This window comes from Seriola aureovittata, chromosome 11 (genome assembly GCF_021018895.1).
Source record: "Seriola aureovittata isolate HTS-2021-v1 ecotype China chromosome 11, ASM2101889v1, whole genome shotgun sequence".
NCBI classification, from domain to species: domain Eukaryota; kingdom Metazoa; phylum Chordata; class Actinopteri; order Carangiformes; family Carangidae; genus Seriola; species Seriola aureovittata.
In genome coordinates, this window is record NC_079374.1 from 27463641 (window position 1) to 27477337 (window position 13697).

The window sequence follows — 13697 nt, forward strand, 5'->3', positions numbered from 1 at the left end:
AAATGATGATGTCATCCAGGTAAACAAACACAAAGTGGTTTAACATATCCCAGAGTACATAATTCACTAGAGCCTTGAACACAGCTGGAGCATAGTCCAAATGGCATGACAAGGTACTCACAGTGACCACTAGGAGTGTTAAATGCGGGCTTCCATTCATCCCCCTCCTTTATCCTAACTAGGTGATAGGCATTACGTAGAGTTTTGTGAATACCTTAGAACCCTTCAAAAGTTTGAAGCCAGAGGAAATTAAGGGGAGGGGGTACCTGTTTTTAAATGGTGATGTCATCAAGGCCTCTGTAGTAATTAAGGCCTCCGTAGTCAATGCAGGGTTTTAGGGTCTTGTCTTTCTTGTGCACAAAGTAAAAACCAGCATCAGCTGGGGAGGAGGATTGGTGGTTGATTCCTGCAGCCAATGCTATGCTAAGTCGATATAATCTTTCATTGCTTGTATCTCGGGGCCATAAAGGAAGCACAGTGCCACGCAGCAAATCTATGACACAGTCATATGGGCATTGAGGAAGAAGGGAGGTGGCCTTGGATTGGTTGAAAACCTCCTTAAGATCCATGTAACAGTAGTGCACATTGGAGAGATCTGGGAAGTCAGCCTCAGAGGCAGGAGGTTCAGGGGAACTTATAACATCAGCGGAGTTAGCAGGGGAAACTGGCTCAGTAGGGGAAGTAGCAGGTAACACAGAGTCTCTGATCTCATCAGGGAAACAGCAATGTTTGCAATCTGCTCCCCAAACCTTGACTTTGCCTGTGGACCAGTCTATGTGTGGGCTATGGTCAATGAGCCAAGGATAACTCAGAATCAGGGAATGTAGGGGGGCCTGATAAAGATGAAAACAGAGCTTTTCTGCGTGAGAGTAAGTGAAGGTGAGTATAACTGGAGGTGTGTGGTAAATGACTTTACAGAGTAAGCGACATCCAGAGTGCTGGCATCAATGGGCTTAGGCAGAGGCAGAGAGGGCAGCTTTAATTCTCTAGCCAATTTGTAATCCATGAAGTTAGGATCAGCTCCGGAATACACAAGGACTGGGTGGCTTTGAGACAGAGAGGAGGATGTGAGAGACACCATGGGAAGCAAACAGGTTGACCGATAGTTCAATGATGTTCTGCTCATCAGTTTGCTCTGATTCCCAGATGTGCCCTTCGTCTTCACTGGACAGTTGATTAGGGAATGTCCAAGCTGAGCACAGTAGATGCAACTGCCTTCATCCATGCGTTTTTGATGCTCCTCAGGGGAAATCCTTGTTCTCCCAATCTGCGTGGGCTCCTCAGAGGATGTAGAGAGAGGAGAGTCCCCAGGAGACGGGGATACTACCTGATTGTTGTTTCCGCTGGGAAAGCAACAAGCCTTTTCACGTTCAAATAGTCTTTTATCAATTTTGGAGGCTAAAGCAATTAGGGGGTCGAGTTCAGTGGGCAGGTCCAGGGGGGCCAGATGGTTTTTTACAGTCTCTCATAATCTATTGAGGAAAGCGTCGGACAGCGCAGACTCATTCCAGCTACTTTCAGCTGCCAAACTACGAAACACAATGGCATAATCAGTAACACGTCACAGCAATGAGGGACCTGGCACTTCCCGACCTGGTGACGTCACTTGGAAAATCTGGGAGAAAGTCTTTATGAACTGTTGCAGTGAGTTACAGATTGCTGATCTCCTGTTCCATTCAGCCATGGCCCAAGCCTCAGCTCTACCAGACAGGTGGGAAATAATGTTGGCAATCTTGGAACGATCAATGGGAAATGAGGAACCTTGAAATTCAAAATGTAAATCACACCTCTTAAGGAATGCTCTGGAGTTGCCTGAGTCACCGGAGAAATGCTCTGGTTTAGACAGAGGTCACTGGAAGCGGAAAGTGTTTGGAGCCTCTGCATTTGCTCGAAACCAAAAGCAGACAAAAGATTCCCTTGCTGCTCAGCCATCTCTCTCATTTCATGTCAGAGAACTGCTCCTCCTGGAAATGTGTTCTCTGTCCTTGGGCTTGCAGAGCCTTGCAAAGTGTTTCCAGGTCTGCGGAGTCCATAGTATGGCCAGATCTTGTTATCAGGCACAAACTAATAATGGACCCACAAAGCACACTGCCGGCAGGAACAAGTTCAAGGGTTTTAATCAGTTACAGGTCGGTACACAGATAATCAGTCAAACAGGTAAATGTATCCAAATCGGCAGGCAAAAGGTAGATAATAAACAAAAACAAAGGTTGAAGCATATTAGGAACACTATCTGAAAAGGCTGGGACTCTCACACTAAGGCAAAGAAGATCTGGCACAGAAGGAAGGGAAGACACAGACTAAATACACTCGGAGAGGGAAGACAATGAGACACAGGTGCAACACATTAAGGCGGGGGAGGCAATCACACAGGTGAAACATTGACAGGAAGTGGATCTGAAACGGGACAAGAGGTAAGTGACCAAAATAAAACAGGAAACATGAATATTGAAAATAAAAGAACATGACCTTATGTGGCAGGACAGAGTGTGACAACAAACCAATGAACCAACAAACCAATAAACCAACAAACCGACAAACCAATAAACCAAGAAAACCAATAAACCGATGAACCAAGAAAACCAATGAACCAACAAACCAATGAACTGACAAACCAACAGACAAACAAACCAATGAACTGACAAACCAACAAACAAATGAAGCAACAAACTAATAACAAACCAAGAAAACAAATGAACTGACAAACCAACGAACAAACAAATCAATGAACTAACAAACCAATGGACTGACCAACCAATGAACCAACAAACCATCAACCAACAAACCAAGGAACCAACCACAGACAAACCAACAGCAAGTGATCTGAAAAACCAATGAACTAACAAACCAATGAACTGACAAACCAATGAACGAACAATTCAATGAACTGATAAACCAACAAACCAACACACAAACAAACCAATGAACCAACCAACCAACAAACTGACAAACCCACAAAACAAAAAACCAACAAAACAATGAACCAACAAAACAACAAACCAACAAACAAACAAACCAATGAACCAGCAAACCATCAAACTATCAACCAAGAAAACTAATGAACCAATGAGCCAACAAACATAGAAACCAATGAACAAAGAAAACAATGAACTGACAAACCAATAAACAAACGAACCAACAAACCAAGAAAACCAATGAACTGACAAACCAAGAAAACCAACAAACCATTGAACTAACAAACCAATGAACCAACAAACAAACAAACCAATGAACTGATAAACCAACAAATAAATGAACCAACAAACCAACAAATCAATAAACCCATATACCAACGAACCGATAAACCAACAAACCAAGAAAACCAATGAACCAACAAACCATCAACCAACAAACCAACCACAGACAAATGAACAAACCAGTGAACTGACAAACCAACAAACCAAATAACAAACAAACCAATGACCTGACCAACCAACAAACCAATGAACATACAAACCAATGACCTGACAAACCAATGAACAAACAAATCAACAAACCATCAACCAAGAAAACCAAAGAACCAGCCATCCAACAAACTGATGAAACGACAAAATAACAAACCGACAAAACAACAGACCAACGAAACAACAGACCAACGAAACAACGAACCAACAATCCAAGAAAACCAGAAAACCACTGAAACAACAAACCAATGAACCAACAAACCAATGAACCAACAAACAAACAAACCAATGACCTGACCAACCAACAAACCAATGAACAAACAAACCAATGACCTGACAAACCAATGAACAAACAAATCAACAAACCATCAACCAAGAAAACCAATGATCCAACCATCCAACAAAGTGACGAAACGACAAAACAACAAACCAACGAAACAACGAAACAACGAACCAACAAACCAAGAAAACCAATGAACCAACAAACCAATGAACCAATAAACCAATAAACCAATGAACCAAGAAAACCGACAAACCAATGAACAGACAAAACAACGAACCCACAAACCAACGAACCAGCAAACAAACAAACCAATGAACAGACAAACCATCAAACCGTCAATACAAGAAAACCAACAAACCAATGAACCAACAAACCAAAACAAATGTAAACTTGCAAAATAAATGTAAACAAATGTGTGAAGTGTGATTTCAGCATTTTGGTAAATATGCATTTGCATTTGTTTTCTTTGTTTTCTTTACTGGTATCAGTCTCATTTCTTCATATATGCACCTGGAGTCAGGAAGTAGTTAGCCTAGCTTTGCACAGAGACTGTAAGCAGGGGAAGCTAGCCAGATTTTTTAGATTACTGAAAAAAATGAAGAAGGTGACATAAGGTGAAAATTAGGAAATGTCTCTTGTAGAGGGAGGGATGCTCTTCACTCTTTTACAAATTGTATGTTTAATGGCCCTCTGTAACCTGTCCTCATGCAGCTGCAAGGAAGGCTTCGTTGGTCAGTTATGCGAGTGTGCCATTGGCGACAAAGACGAGCGCTCCCTCCGGGCATCCTGTCAGAGGCAGAATGGCACCGAGTGTGAGGGTCGAGGAGACTGTGTGTGTGGCAGGTGCGAGTGCCACAGGACAGAGAGTGGAACCAGTTACCATGGTGACTTCTGCGAGTGTGATGATGAACACTGTGAGAAGTTCCAGAATAAACTGTGTGGAGGTAGAGTTTCAGTCATTTGCTAATTATCTGCATTGTAAAGTCTTTTTTACATCAACATTTAAGTGATACAAATATTTCTCACCAAAACACATGAAATATGGGTTGAATGAATTTTCTACCGCAGAAACACATCTTTTATATTTTGAAACCTTGTTCAAATTCATGATTGCTAGCTGAAGGGAGGAGGTCTCACATTTGTTTCTGGTTGTAGAGGAGTCTCTGATGTGCAGGGGTGTAATGATTCAACAAATACATTTTTTCAGACAGTGCTGCAAAATATCACCATAATCTTTTATTACTGGTCATTTTAATTAAAAAATGTTTAAATAATAAACAGACATAACCTATTTAACAACATTTAATTCGGGTGATGCATTTATAAGGGTGTGGAGAGAAATGATGAGTAGACCATGTCAACAGGAGCAGATGAATAATTTTTTGACATTGAAGGAAACTAAATCGCTGCAGCCATTGAGCCTAAAGGCAAATATGAAACATACAATTCACAGAATTAAACTATTGCTATTAAAATATGAAAAAAACATTTACAATTCATTAAATTGAAGTCAACTGACCTGCTGCAGCTCAGCCAAAAATTAACCCTCCTCCATGGACTTAGTCTGGGTGTCTGCTTGAGTGTAATCACACACATGGAGCCAGACTGCTGCAGAGGTGCCTGTCAGCAGGTTACTCATCTTTGCCTCAGACTGCAGGTGGTCTGCCCGGTGGCCTCAGTGTTCTGTTAAAATGATGGACGGCTTCAGATTTTTCTGTCATTGTTAAAAAAGTTTGTCAGTGACAGAAAACATTCATTTAATGTGATCCCTGAATGTGACACAAGATTATGGATGTTTGTATCAAAGTTTCAGTCCTGCTGTCAGAATCATTACACTCTTACTGAATCGACCCCCCAAGGCAACCAGGACAGCCCCAGTATTTGTCTTAACACAAATACATGACATACACAAACATTTTGATTAGGAACCTTACATGTTAAGAGTTGTGACCAGGATGAAGTCTCAGCTCTCTCTGGTGGAGACACTGTTTCCAAATGATCTCCAACATTTCGTCATAACGTCTCCTCTTCCTTACTGGCTGAAATGTGCACCGTCACTAATACAGGTCAGATCATATCCAATAATAATCAGTCAGTCAGTCACCAGGAATCTCCCTCACTCAGCCCCCAGGGGCACAACAGGTATGTTTTGGCTGATACAGATCTGTGCAGGTGCATTTGTCATGATATAATTAATATACTAGAAATATATTACAGGTTTCAGGTGTGATGGGTTTTTAAGCTGATGAGCACAGATGATTCCTTTCAAAGTGACCACTGTCTCCCACACCCCTGAGCCTCTTGTGAGGGGTTTACTGCTTTTCATAATCAATGAGTCGAAGGCTGATGGATAGAGACAGAGTTCAAAGAATTGATCTGTGACCTGGAGGAGGTGGAAACACAGCAGGTATGTACCATGATGCACAGGCATGTATTTAAAGGCAGGTATCTCCCCTCTCTGTTCTTCTCAACCTGCAGGAAAGGGTAGATGCAACTGTGGCACCTGTGAATGCGAAGATGGCTACGAGGGCTCAGCCTGTCAGTGCAAGGTGACTGTGGAGAGCTGTCGCACAACCAACAACAGCGTGTGCTACGGCAGAGGAACCTGTAAGTGCAACCGCTGTGAGTGTAAGGAGGGATACCAGCGCCCGCACTGCCAGAAGTGTCTTGGGTGTCCTGACCCATGCCAGACCAAACTGTAAGGACTCAACATTCATTCTCAAATTATTATGAAAGGGTTGGTTCAAAAAATTACAACAAAAAGACTTTCTGGTGTCTGGGCACTTATGTTAAGATCTTCAGGCATGAACTGTTTTTATTCATCTTGTTTTCAGGAACTGCATTGAATGCCTGGCTTTTGACTCGGGTCCCTTTAAAAAGAACTGTAGCATGGCTTGCAGCAAGAGCATTTATTACCAGATGGTGGAGCAATTCAACATATCAAGCAAGGAGTGCCATCTGAAGGATTCTGCGGGCTGCTGGATCACGTTTAAGCTGGAGCAGCTGGTCGGAGAGGACAACTACCTGGCTCAAGTGAAGCAGAGAGGTCAGCTGACACACACTCTTCACAGCTGACACACTGCTCTGGGCAAGTTTCTGTGGCTCTGCTCTTTACAAATATTAGTCTGCTAGCAGGTGAAGGTTGAAACTGAGTGAAAAGAGCTGCTCCACTTTGCTAAATGATGAGGAAAGGAGCTTCAATGCTTCCTATCCTATCTCCTTTAGCAGAGGACATGTTTCACTAAATCCCCTCCTGTCAAAAGTGTTTATATCAGCAAACTATGTACTTATGTCTGAATATCATTTATTCTGATCTCTTGCTAAGTTCCTTATTTCTATTTAATTATTATTTTAATGGCTCATATTTCTCTACATGTATATTTTTTCATCTTTATCTTATATCAACATTTCAGTCCTGTTTTGTGTTTGTGGTTAGGAAAGGAGGATTTATCGTCCATGTGTTATAAATAAAGTTAGTTAAAGAAAAAAAATCAGCAGCATCAGCATCAAAGCAGTCTGATTCTTTTCCTATCTTTCCTTGACCTCATGACGTCTTCCATCGCGGTCGAGAAGTGGTTAGAGAGGAGGTTATTTAGACTTTTCTACCTCAGCCTTCATCTGTGCTGATGCCGTCTTAGTTTCTGTCACATGATACAGGAGGCACAAACAGAAAAATAAAACTATAATTTTCAAGTCATGCGAGCAAAGCAGCCAATGGGTGGCAACAATCATAGTCACGTAATGTGATCGTCATTTCCAGTGAGTTCACAATGGCAGTGTTTGATTTAAAACACTACCCCAGAATTCACACACTACACTAGTGAGTGCACTGTGTATACAGTGTACTACATTTGAGTGTCACAATGGAAGTATATGTGAGTTGAGACACAGTACATGTTTACCATCTTCATACATGCTAACATTTGTTAGTTACAGTAAACAGAAAACAGCTGAGGCTGAGATGTTCTGTATTTGTTCACTGACCAAAGAATTGGACACATTCAAATGTTGACCCGATGATGGCACTAGATTTAGAGATTGATCAAGTTAATTCAGTTCATCCTGAATAGAACAAGAACATCTGAACCAATAGCTGTTGGGCTGACAGACTGACCAGCACATTTGTGTGTAAAAGCTTTGTGATTTCTAACTCCTCCTACAGACTGTCCAGAACCACCCAGCGTTATAGCGATCATCGCAGGCTCAGTAGCGGGTGTGGCTCTCATTGGCATCCTGCTGCTGTTGCTCTTCAAGTTACTGATCTACATGAATGACCTGAAAGAGTTCAAGAAGTTTGAAACTGAAAAGAACAAATGCACGTGGGCAAAGGTGAGACACTTTCTCATTCATTATTACTGCTAACAAAACTCTAAACTAGAACTAACAAACATTTTAGTAAGTGGAGCTTTATGGTGATTTTAAGATAAACACAAAGCTTGTGCTACAGAAAATGGACCAGACTCAGTGAATAGCTCCCTAAGCTTAACATGTCCTATGATAACTATTAATTTAGCTGTACAGACTAATGAGCAGTGATAACTAACATGTCTTTGGGGTCATCAGGTGGGAACCTCCTTTCACCAGTGTTTCGTCTAGTTGGTCCCACAACACCTCCAGGAGGCTAGACAGTGATCACTGGCGTCCCAGAGTCACTCCCCTAATGCCAGCCATCACTGCTCCTCACACCACGACTATTTTCTTTATCTTGCCTATGCTACCACAAACAACACCATCATCAACTCTGACAAAACACACTAGCAGATTCAGCAAACAAACTCCCCTAAACAGTTGGAGAAAGTGGCGGCCATTTTGAAGGAGGCAGAGTCAAGGAGAGAAGCCTTTTTGAGCTAAACTCTCCCCCGCCGGATTAGGCTGTGCTCTTGCCCCCCCCCACTCCCCCACTCTCCAAGACAAAGAGGGAGGTAGAGTCAGGGAGAGGGGCCTTTTTAGGCTGGCTCTCCCCCGCCGGATTAGGCTGTGCTCTACACCCCCCATACTCTCCAACACCACACCATGCAACTCACCTAAAACAAACAAACTCACCTAAACAGCCACAGACACACTACAAACCAATTCGATACAAGCAAACAATACAGGCCACCTCACCTGGACTAACCGCATGGTCTCAAAGAGGCTCACACAGGCCACACCCCCACTTAAAAACACTTCCTCTTCCTGGATTTCTTCCTTGCTTCTCCTAAGAGTGTGTCTATCCTAAGTGCTCCCCCTGCTGGGCCCCCAGCTACCATTACTCCTTCTCATCCAAATCCACTGACTGGATCTAGCTGCCTCATCTGACATGTCCTTTACAATTTTCCTCACACTCTTGCTCCTAACTCCCTTACCAAAGAGACAACAGACCTTGCTACAAATCCTCTACATCCTACTTCCACTGGACAAATCCTAACTTTCCATCCTCGCTGCTCTGCTTCTGCCCCTAACTCTGCATACCTAAGCTTTTTCCTTTCATATGCTTCTTCAACTAAGGCCTCCCACGGAACAGTCAGCTCTATGAAATATACTTTCATTCTACTCCGAGACCACAAGACTATATCAGGCCTTAGCTTTGTAATGGCTATTTCCTGGGGAACAAGAAGCTTTCCTCCTAAATCTACCTGCATTTCCCAATCACAAGCACCTTCTAAGCTGCCTTGCCTTCTTGTTGTCTTACCAACTTTCTCTCCCTCTTGAACAAACTTGATTGCACCTTTCTTTGTTTTAGGTCCTCCTAAATTTGCCTGCCTCCGTAACTCTTCAATTCCTGCAGCTAAGCTTTTTAGAACCTGGTTATGTCGCCACGTATACCTGCCTTGCGACAGACTAACCTTACACCCTGACAGAATGTGCTTTAAAGTTGCAGTACCTGAACACAATGAACATAGTGGGTCTCCATTTACCCAGAGTTTTAGGTTCTGGGGAGTTGGCAGTACATCATAAGTTTCCCCTATCAAGAATCTAATACTACTTTCCTCCATGCTCCAGAGTTCTTTCCAGCTAAGCTTTTTCTTATCTACACCTTCCCAATTCACCCACTGTCCCTGCTTAGCCTGAGCCACTGCCTTAGCACCCCTTAATAATTCCTCCTGTCTACGAACCTGCTCCACGACTAGCTTTCTCTTCTCCTTGGGACCTGCTCTACTCCACACCGGTTTGCCTGGGCCAAGCCCCAAGCCTCCCCGACCTATTTGGACATTACCCACAATCTCTGTATGCCTGAGCGTTGCTTCTGCCTCCTGCACTGCGATTCTTGGATTCCACTTTCTCCCCTTGATTGGGTTTGGAACCACCTTACTAACTACCGCATCTTTGCTCCCAGATAACAGGAGCTCTGTCCTAACCTTAGTACATTTAAACTCCTCCACTAGACTAGTTACTGGGAGCTGAAGTATGCCTTTCCCATACAGTGCCACTGTGCTTAAACATCTAGGAACACCTAGCCACTTCCTAATGTAAAAGCTAACTATTTTTTCTGCAGTGGATATTGGAATCTCATATACAGACAGTGGCCACATCAGCCTGGGAAATAACCCAAACTGCAGACACCACAGTTTCAACTCCTGGCAGCCCTGATTTATCTATTCTATCCAGTCCCTCAGCAACATCCTTCCGAAACTGCACTACCTGTTCTCCGTCATTCAAGTCTGCCTTGTACCACCTACCTAGACTCTTTACTGATTTTTCCCTAATTATTGGAATTTCCTCTTCATCTATTACAAACTTCCTATCACTTAACTTCCCTCTGCTTATTGAGATACTTCTAGACTTACTAGGCTTGATTTTCATACTAGCCCACTTTAAGTTTTTATTAAGTCTCTCAAGTATTCTTTTCATACATGGCACCGTTGTAGTTATCAACGTCATGTCATCCATGTAGGCCCTAATTGGTGTAAGGCGCATCCCATCCTGCCGCCTCTCTCCACCTACAACCCACTTAGAAGCTCTAATGATTACCTCCATCGCCATTGTGAATGCCAATGGAGAAATCGTGCACCCTGCCATGATGCCTATTTCTAGCCTCTGCCATCCTGTTGTGAAGCCTGCTGTGCTTAAGCACAGCCTAATATCTTGGAAATACAATTTTACTAAATTAACCACTACTCCAGGTACTTTAAAATAATCAAGTGCCTCCCAAATAAGGCTATGTGGCACTGAACCAAACGCGTTTGCTAAATCCAAAAATATGACATTCAAGTCTCTTTTCTCTGTCTTGGCTGCCTGAATCTGATGCCAAATCATGCTAGTGTGCTCTAAACATCCTGTGAACCCTGGTATTCCTGCCTTCTGTACTGCAGTATCAATTAAGCTATTCCTTTCTAAATAACTAGTTAATCTCCGTGCGACTATGCTAAAGAAGATCTTCCCCTCTACATTTAGAAGAGAGATCATTCGAAACTGACTCAGGTCTGAGGATTCCTTCTCCTTTGGGATAAAAACACCTCCTGCCCTACGCCATGCTCTGGGAATAACCTGTTTCTCCCAAACTATTCTTAATTGCCTCCACAAAAACTTTAGGATATCAGGTGCGCTTTTATAAACCCGGTAGGGGACTCCATTTGGCCCTGGGGCCGAAGAAGCCTTTGCACGCCTGACTACCTCCTCAACCTCCTTCCACCTGGGTGGTCTTACATCCATCTCATGATCTATCTTTCCTACTGGCGGCATGTCAGGTGGAAGGCCTATTACTCTATTCTGCTCAAAATCTGAATATGTGTTTCTTAGATATTTTTCTACTTCTAACTTTGTTGCCTTAAGCTGCCCTCCCTTTTCCTGGTTAAACAATCCTTTGGCAAACTTGAAAGGGTCCCTGTAAAACGCTGTCCTTACATACTCTTTATTCTTTCTCTTTTTCCTAAGATATTCAGCCCTTCTAAGTACTGCTAGTCTGCCTCTCAAATCTTCTTGCAACACATTAATTCCCCCCCTCTCTTCCTCTGTTGCCCTTTTCCACTGCTTTCTTAATTGTCTTCTTTCCTTAACTAATTTCTCCATTTCCCTTTGCCGTCTAGACTTAACTAACTGTGCTCTTTCCACCCTCTTTCTGTCTTGCACCCCAAATCTTTCTGTACCATAAGAGTAAATTATATCCCCCATCTTCTCTAGTCTATCACTTGCATTTCCTCTTAGTCTACTTAGAATTGCTGACAAATCTCTATTGACTGACTCCCATTCTTTCTTGCTATTTGCCCTCGGCCATTTTACTCTAGTTTTCTGCTCCATATTTCTCTCCTTGACTGGCCTATTCACCTCAGTCTCAGCTGCATCCCCTCTTGTACTCTCCTCTTCCCCCTCTGTAGCTGTGTTATTGATATCCTTTGAACTGTGGTTTTCTACCTGTTGCTGGACTTCATCCGACTTATTCGATTGACTTCTTAAAAAGTATCGATCGATGCGGCCACACTGCCTTTCCTTTGCAACACATCTCTTTCTTCCCTGATGCATTCTAAAGCCCCTAAGTGACGTTACTTTCTGCCAGCCACAAGGACAAATCTGGAGCTTATTTCCCTCTGGCTTATCATTTTTATTCTCTCCAGCTACCCTCACGTCACCCTGAAAACTATTCTGCCCAGTTCTAGTCCTAGAGAATAGGTCCGTGCCCCTATCCTTCACTGAGTCGCATATCCAGCTCATAGTCATGTCCGTTCCAGTGTCCGTTGCCGTATAGTCTGCCTGTGAGTCATCTTCCACCCCTGCTCTCGCTGACCCTTGGGGTATTTTTCTTAAGTAATACGTAGCTTATGTTGGCTGTGACAAAGATGCTAGGCCTCGCCACTGCTACCATGGATTGCTAGCCCATGGCAGCACCCTTGGGGTCTTTGCCTCCTGTCAGCTGTCTATCCAGGCTGTCACATGGTCTTTCCCTTGTTGTCAGCTGCCCTATTCACAGCAGTCACTAGCTAGGCTAGCTTTGAATTTAAGATAAACACAAAGCTTGTGCTACAGAAAATGGACCAGACTCAGTGAATAGCTCCCTAAGCTTAACATGTCCTATGATAACTATTAATTTAGCTGTACAGACTAATGAGCAGTGTTTAGCTCCTCTGTTGATGTGGTTCAGTGTAGTGATTCAGGTTTCAATGAAAGGCTATGTTACAGAGCATCCTGCAGTGCAGCAGCAGTTCAGCGAGCTGTACTGCAGAACATGCTGTTGATATAGCATCATGAGTAGACTGGTGCTGGAGACCAAGGTTCACATCTTTTTATGTCTTTTACATTCCCAAGTCATGCAACAGTATAACAAGCTGACACAGCAACCAATCAGAACACGCCCCCACCAAAACAAACTTCCATCCTACTCAAAACCAAATTTACATCCTCTAATGACTTCAAATTTGAATTGGCACAGATCCTGAAGGAGAAACATTAGAAACACATGAGCTATTAATCAATTGATAGACATATCAGGAGTTGTACAACCTAACATTAATTGAAACAATGAGGGTCTCCAGGCAGTGGTTATTACTTTATCTAGTACTTTATTATTTGAGTTCATGTTGTGCTCATTTGGAACATATTAGTGATAAAGATAAATGTTGTGTAATGAAATGATTACAAACTCATTTGACTGGAGGAGCTGCAGGTACTGATGACATGATACATTCAGTCAGTGTGGAGACAGTAAAGGCTGTTTTATCAATCTATCATCTATATATTCATTTGAAACACCCCAGTGTTTATCATCAGCTCTCAGGTAGTGTCCACTCAGCAGCAGTCCATCACATATCATATACAGTATATCATGTTTTGCACAGTGTTGCACATTAAAAGCCTCACAGTTCCTTCAGTCTGCAGGATTAGTAGTTTCAGTGACAGTAGCTTCACACTGGCACAAGTTATTGGAATTAATGAGTGATTGAGAAATTGGAGTTGTACTGGTGGAATCAGAGCTGTGGAAATATATATAGTTCTCAGGTTACTCTTTGTATTTGTGTATTATATTACATTAAGCCACTATTATTTCAGATGGCTGTCACCATAATTCCAGTTTTATTAGAGGATGTTCACTCACTGTG

At 42.7% G+C, this 13697-nt stretch overlaps 1 protein-coding gene across 2 annotated transcripts in view; it reads left to right on the forward strand.

Annotated features, from left to right (window-relative positions):
- Positions 1–13697, forward strand: part of itgb2 (integrin, beta 2) — a 37255-nt gene that overhangs the window by 23116 nt on the left and 442 nt on the right. For both annotated transcript variants that reach the window (XM_056389433.1, XM_056389432.1), the window contains exons 12-15: positions 4399–4631; positions 6166–6385; positions 6522–6733; positions 7850–8016. In XM_056389433.1, coding sequence (XP_056245408.1) covers positions 4399–4631; positions 6166–6385; positions 6522–6733; positions 7850–8016 — 832 coding nt within the window. The remainder of the gene's footprint in view (positions 1–4398; positions 4632–6165; positions 6386–6521; positions 6734–7849; positions 8017–13697) is intronic.